Source organism: Hippopotamus amphibius, chromosome 2, assembly GCF_030028045.1.
Source record: "Hippopotamus amphibius kiboko isolate mHipAmp2 chromosome 2, mHipAmp2.hap2, whole genome shotgun sequence".
Taxonomy (NCBI): domain Eukaryota; kingdom Metazoa; phylum Chordata; class Mammalia; order Artiodactyla; family Hippopotamidae; genus Hippopotamus; species Hippopotamus amphibius.
Genome location: NC_080187.1, coordinates 14,213,244 through 14,219,243, shown reverse-complemented (window position 1 = coordinate 14,219,243; position 6,000 = coordinate 14,213,244). Strand labels below are relative to the sequence as shown.

Genomic DNA, 6,000 nt, shown 5'->3' with positions numbered 1-6,000 from the left:
TGGTCACAGAGTCTTTTATTTATTTATTTTTACATGATCCATTTTAACTAATTTAATGCACTTGAGGTGAGGCAGGTTTCGTGCAGAAAAAGTGGGAAGTGGTACAGGCCTAGGAACATACCTAGTTTTTAAAATATTAATTCTTACAGCAAAAATTCCCATTTATCAGATTCTTCTATAAATCAGCATTCTCCTTGATAGGACACGTGGCCCTCCATATGTATGGTGTCAACACATTTATCCTTGTCAGCTTCTCTGGTGTGAGCTTCAGCTCAGATACTTCCCAGCTGGGTGGTTTAACCTTTCTGAACCTCACATTGCTCATCTACAAAATGGGGATAATTTCTACTATGAGGAAATCATGCCCTGTCATGCACCACACTACATCAGCCTGCTCCACTTCAAGTTTTTTATTTATTACAAATACACCTACCTTGTCTTGCTGGAAATTCAGCAAGTCTCTCCCAGGTCTCGCTTGGCCAGATATATTCCCCAGAGGTCAGAACTAGTAACCACCATATTCAGTAAATAGCATTGTTTTCTTCCTCTGCCCTCATGCCCCACCCTGACCTTCAGAGGCAAGCCTTATTCTACTGGCAGTTAATTACTTCAGTTTATCACTTCGGGAAGCTCTATATAAGCATTTGTTGTTATAAAAGTTAGCGAATCTCAACCATGTTCTATCTTTGTAACTGTGGACACATCTCTAGAAGGACACAAGGACTATTTGGAGTCTAAGTATTTAAAATTCTGCAATTAAAAAAAAATTCTGCAATTGACAATTCTGAACATATTTGGGAGAAAATGCACAATCCATGACCAGACCAGAATATACTGAGAAAATAATTTATTCAGTTGTAAATCAGGAATTTATTTTTTTAACATTGAACTATTAATAAGATCTTGAGTTTGTCCATTTAGAATTTAAATTTAAGTGAATAAAAAAAAAATCAAGATTCCTTCAAAAGGAAACATCAGCCATTTAATCTTTGAGGATAATTTCTTTGCTTTCCCTACTCTAGAATGGATCCCAGAAAACTTGAGTTATAGAGAAGCAAGAGTCCCAACTGACCTGCAATCTCCTTTTTCTTTTACAAGGGCACTTCTTCAGGATTTTTGTTGGTTTTGTTTTGTTTTTCTGGGTTGTGAATATTCTTGGCAAGAATTGAAGAGTAGGAGGCACCAGTGAAACAGCAGCGAAAATGGTTTCATTATATCAAAGTTGAACATCAAGCCAGTGCAATAGCTCGTCAGTAAACTGCTGGAAAATGGAAACCAATGGCCTAAACCGGAACACAAGCACAATATAAACTTGACTGCGTATGTAATGCTGCCTCCTAATTTTCTTTATATTGAATTGCTTAACTTTAAATAACATGTAAGATTTCATAGCTTCTCTTAGAGAAAGGAAGTGAATGTTAAACTGCTCAGTGGAGGACTGGATCTCCCATTGCCATCCCCTCTACTTTTTATATAAAAGCAATGAACTGTTTTATTAAACACATCTGGTTGTTTCCCTTCAGTAGTACAGATAGGGCAGGGGCAAACGAGAGGTTTCTTGATGTCAGCCCTCCAAGTTGGGCCATGATGAGCTGAGGGTTAGAGCAGGTGGTGGCAGGATGTGCCGATGACTGATTGTCATGAAGCCCAGGTCTGGGAAACGTAACCCCTTGCAAGCCTCTTCAGTCCCCTGCAGGTCTTTGTCTACTCTGACACCATCCACTTCCTCTGGTCAAGGATTTAAAGACAGAGGTTCCAGAGAACGGCAGACTGAATGTGACTCAGCCAAAACAAGAAGCATCTTCTAAAGCAACACTGCTCTGGTTGTCACAGCGTTTGAGGACACCACCCACATTGCCTCCTATTCAGCGCCTGGATCCACGCTGTATTCATGTGCAGACCCCACGCCCTGTGCCCCTCCGAGGTGGCACTGCCCCAGTGATCAGTGCCCTGTCTTTCTACGCTCTCTTTGCTATTTCATGGCAAACTTACTTTGAGGCTTTGTTTTCATTTCATGCTGAGCACCCTCTGGTTCATCAGATTCCCCGTGACTCCCAACATTCGTCACTAGGATATCCATGGGGAATCCTGACCAGTCTGCACAGAAGCCAAACAATATCCTGATAAGAAAAAGGACGTGGACTACAAATGGCCTGAAGTACTCTGCTGTTGAAACCATTTGAGGGTTGCCAACGTTAACTGTGTCCTACTGAGAGTTCTCCTGCTGCAACGCAACTCTGTGCTGCTTTAGACTCAGCGGAGACAGGACACTGAAAACAAGAGGACATCCTCTCACAATTGTATCTTGTTGCCAAACACTTCCCTTTGCATACTTTTCTCCTGTACATCAACTGGCACATGTAGGGTGTTTCTGGCTTTTTCTTTGCCCACGACAATTTTTTTTTTTTGGTTTAGCTGACAGTGTATCCCACCCCCCTAACCCAGAATAGATAAGAAATCACAGGGCATTTACATCTGATTACCAGAGGTTCATTCTTCCATATCACAAGGCTTGAAGTTACAAGGAAGAATAATACGGACTTGCTCTGATGGTGTTTTGTTAGTATTTTTTTTTAAGTTAAAATTAAGTGTTACTTTTCTGAGGAGGTAGCCAGAATAATACTCTCTCAAATTCAGAAACCTACTGGCACAATTTAAAGTCAGACGTTATTTCTAACCAAATTATATTCTTTTGTCTGCCAAGATATCTTGACAAGCTTAATATCTGAAGGTAGGCCTATATGATAATCCCAGCAGTATTCTGGGGATAAGATTTTAGTGGGTTTGTTGAGAAGGAAATACTTGTTTAGATGGCTTTCATCGTGCCACTGGGCTTCTATGTCATTTTTCTTGTCCTGGAGGATTCCCTTGAAGCACTCCTGGGTGATGTTCAGGACCTGAGCGGGTGTTCCCCCAAAAATGGCCGCATGGTAATAAAAATCCCCCCGGCCAAACGGAATGTATGCTGCGGACGTTTTCCGCCTCTCGTAGGTGAACTCGTCGGGATCTGCCTTGTACCACCAGGCCTGGAGCTGAGCCACCGACTGGCCCAGGGTCTCCACCCCGAAGTTGTTTTGGAAGACCTGGTCCACGTCCATGCAGAAGAGGAAGTCGACCTCGTGCTGGATGTGGGCCACGATATGCTCGCCGATGGTCTTCATGCGCATCATGCTGATGTCCTGCCACCTCTTCTCAGGCCTGATCTCAAACACTTTGAAGGACCGCAGAGGACCCAGCTCGATCAAAGGCATCCTGGAGACATCATCCACCATGACGTAAAATATGACTCTCTGGCCAACCATGAAGTACTTGTTAGCAGACGTTAAGAACTCCTCCAAGTAATGCTCAATGTACCTGAAACGAAGAAGAATGGGATAAATGTAACCTCTGGGATTTCTCCGGGAGATGACATGCTATTCTCATCATCTTGTCTGTAATGTGCAGTTTAGGAAAGGAATGATTTTCTTCTTTATCCCAGACGCGTGCTTTCACACAGAGGGACGTTTGTGGCTGTAGCATTCCTGGCCACGCTCCACCATTCAGTCACTCAGCTTTGGGGAGGTGGAGTGACTTACCTAACTGATGATTCTGGAAGGGTGACTGGCCCTCTCCCCTCCTCTCTCACTCTTAGAAGCCAGCCAGGTGGAGAGAACATGCGCTCTCAACTGCCCTGGGCCTTGCAGGGGTAGCTTAGTGGTTCAGACCCTGCTCCCACATCCAGAGGCTTGAGGTTTCTTGTGCTGTAGGTGCCTGGATGCCTAAGTCTTTCCAATTCTGTGGTTCAACATTAGGCGGCCCAGGGCCTTCAGATATAAACCACATTCTCCAGTATCAGCTTTAATGTAATGAAGACGATGTTCTGTACCATCTGCCTTACTTAGCTCCTCGTCTAATGTATCAGCTGGTTTGGACTTTGGGCAGGCAGAGGGGGTGCTAGTTCTGTTTCTGTTTCTGGCTTTACTGAGATATAACTGACATATATCACTGGGTAAGTTTCAGGTGTGCAAAGTGTTGATTTGGTACACGTATGTTACAAAATGACTACCACTGTAGCATTAGTGAACACCTGCGTCATGTCACATAATTATCATTTCTTTTTTGTGGTGAGAAGATTTGAGATTTCAAACCTACTGGACAGCTTTCAAGTATATACAATAATATTGTTAATGATAATTATCATTCTGTACATTAGATCCCCAGAGCTTGTCCCTCTCCCAACTGGAAGTTTGTACGCGTCAATCAACATCAGGGGATGTTTGTCCTTAGGCCCCCCTTGAAAACCCCAACCTATATTCCAAAGCTGCTACTGCCCTACCAGGTGCAAGGGCCACGTGACCCTTGGGGCCTTCGGGGCTGCATTAAGTGTAAGCATTGTCACTCTCCTATCCTTCTCTGGGACCCAGAGAATGGGCCATGGGACACGGGTATCCTTCCATGTTACACAGTCACCCTGTGAGCTTCCCCCGGTCACCCCAAACACCAATCCATTATCCAGATACCACCATTATAAGACCCATCCAAATACCAGAACAAACAACCTCTGACTTAAACTTATTTTACCTACCTTATTTCCTTGGTTAAACATTGATTTTATTTTTTAGAGCATTTTTAGGCTCACAGCAAAATTGAGCGGAAATTGCAGAGAGTTCCCATACAGCCTCCTGCGCCCCGCTCCCTCCCAGAGCTTCCCCGGTACCAACGTCCAGCACGGGGCGGGCACAGGCACTGCAATCAATGAACCCACGCTGACACATCGTTATCACGCCACGTCCACAGTTTACATTACAGTGGTACATTCTGTGGGTTTGGACAAATACATAGTGACAGGTATCTTTCCTGATGTGTGGTATTATACAGAGTATTTTCACTGCCTTAAAATCTCTGTGTTATGCCTATTCATCTATGTCCTCACTCCAACCCCTGGCAACTACTGATCTTTGTACTGACCCCATAGTTTTGCCTTTTCCAGAATGTTGGAATTGTACAGTATGTAGTCTTTTCAGATTGGTTTCTTTTACTTAGTGATATACATTTAAGGTTCCTCCATGTTTTCTCAAGGCTTAATAGATTTTTTTTTTTTTTTTTGCACTGATAATGCTGCATCGTCTGGATGGGCCACAGTTTATCAATCCATTCACGAAAGGACATCTTAGTTAACTGCCAAGTTTTAGTAATTATGAATAAAGCTGGTATAAACATCTGAATGCAACTTTTTGGGCGGACATAAAGTTTCAACTCTTTTGGGGAAAAACCAAGGAGTGCAATTGCTGGATGGTATGATGAGAGTATGTTTAACTTTGTAAGAATCTGCCAAACTGTCTTCCAAAGTGGCTGTACCATTTTGCACTCTCGCCACAGTGAATGAGACTTCCTCCTGCTCCACATTTTCACCAGCAGCTGGTGTCGTCAGTGTTTTGGATTTGGGTCATTCTAACAGATGTGCAATGGTATTTTAGCTATTTACTTATTCATTCAAAAAACATCACGTTTGTGTCTTCTGCAAGCCAAGCTACACGCTCTCTTGTGAAGCCACGGGGATGACAGCGAAGGGAAGGAGGCGTAGTTGGTTGGCTTAACACAGCTCATGCCACCCCAGACACACGCTCAGGGAATGTGGAATAAATGTAACTTGCTGGTCACACTAACGGCCAATTACGGTGTTTTGTGAGTGACAGTGACTAGCACTTCTTTTTGGTTTTTCGTTGCGGCTTGGATTACCTTTCGTTACTACAAAAATAAACCGTGCTCTTAATATTGGTCTCTGGAAACTGCAGCGTTGACAGTATTGATTCTTTAAACGGAGAGAATATATCCGAGCAATATAAAGGGGGACTTCAACATGACTCTGGGGCTGGCGGCCAGGAAATTCTTCCATACTCTGGAACTTTAAGAAAAATCTATTGTGCCCTGAAGCCTGGGAGACAGTCCTGGGGGAGGGAGGGGGCCCTTGTGAGGTTTAACATTATTTAGAGATTAAAGCACTGCGGTCGGCTCTGCGCA

General features: G+C 43.5%; 1 protein-coding gene across 7 annotated transcripts in view; it reads right to left on the bottom strand.

Moving 5' to 3' along the window:
- Window positions 1-838: 838 nt before the first annotated feature.
- Window positions 839-6,000, bottom strand: part of GGTA1 (glycoprotein alpha-galactosyltransferase 1 (inactive)) — a 67,211-nt gene continuing 62,049 nt past the window's right edge. For 5 of the 7 annotated variants that reach the window (XM_057720246.1, XM_057720245.1, XM_057720244.1 and 2 more), the window contains one exon: window positions 839-3,354. In XM_057720246.1, the coding sequence (XP_057576229.1) occupies window positions 2,661-3,354 (694 nt within the window). In that variant the 3' untranslated portion in view covers window positions 839-2,660. The remainder of the gene's footprint in view (window positions 3,355-6,000) is intronic. The other 2 variants (XM_057720243.1, XM_057720242.1) reach the window with 2 other exon arrangements.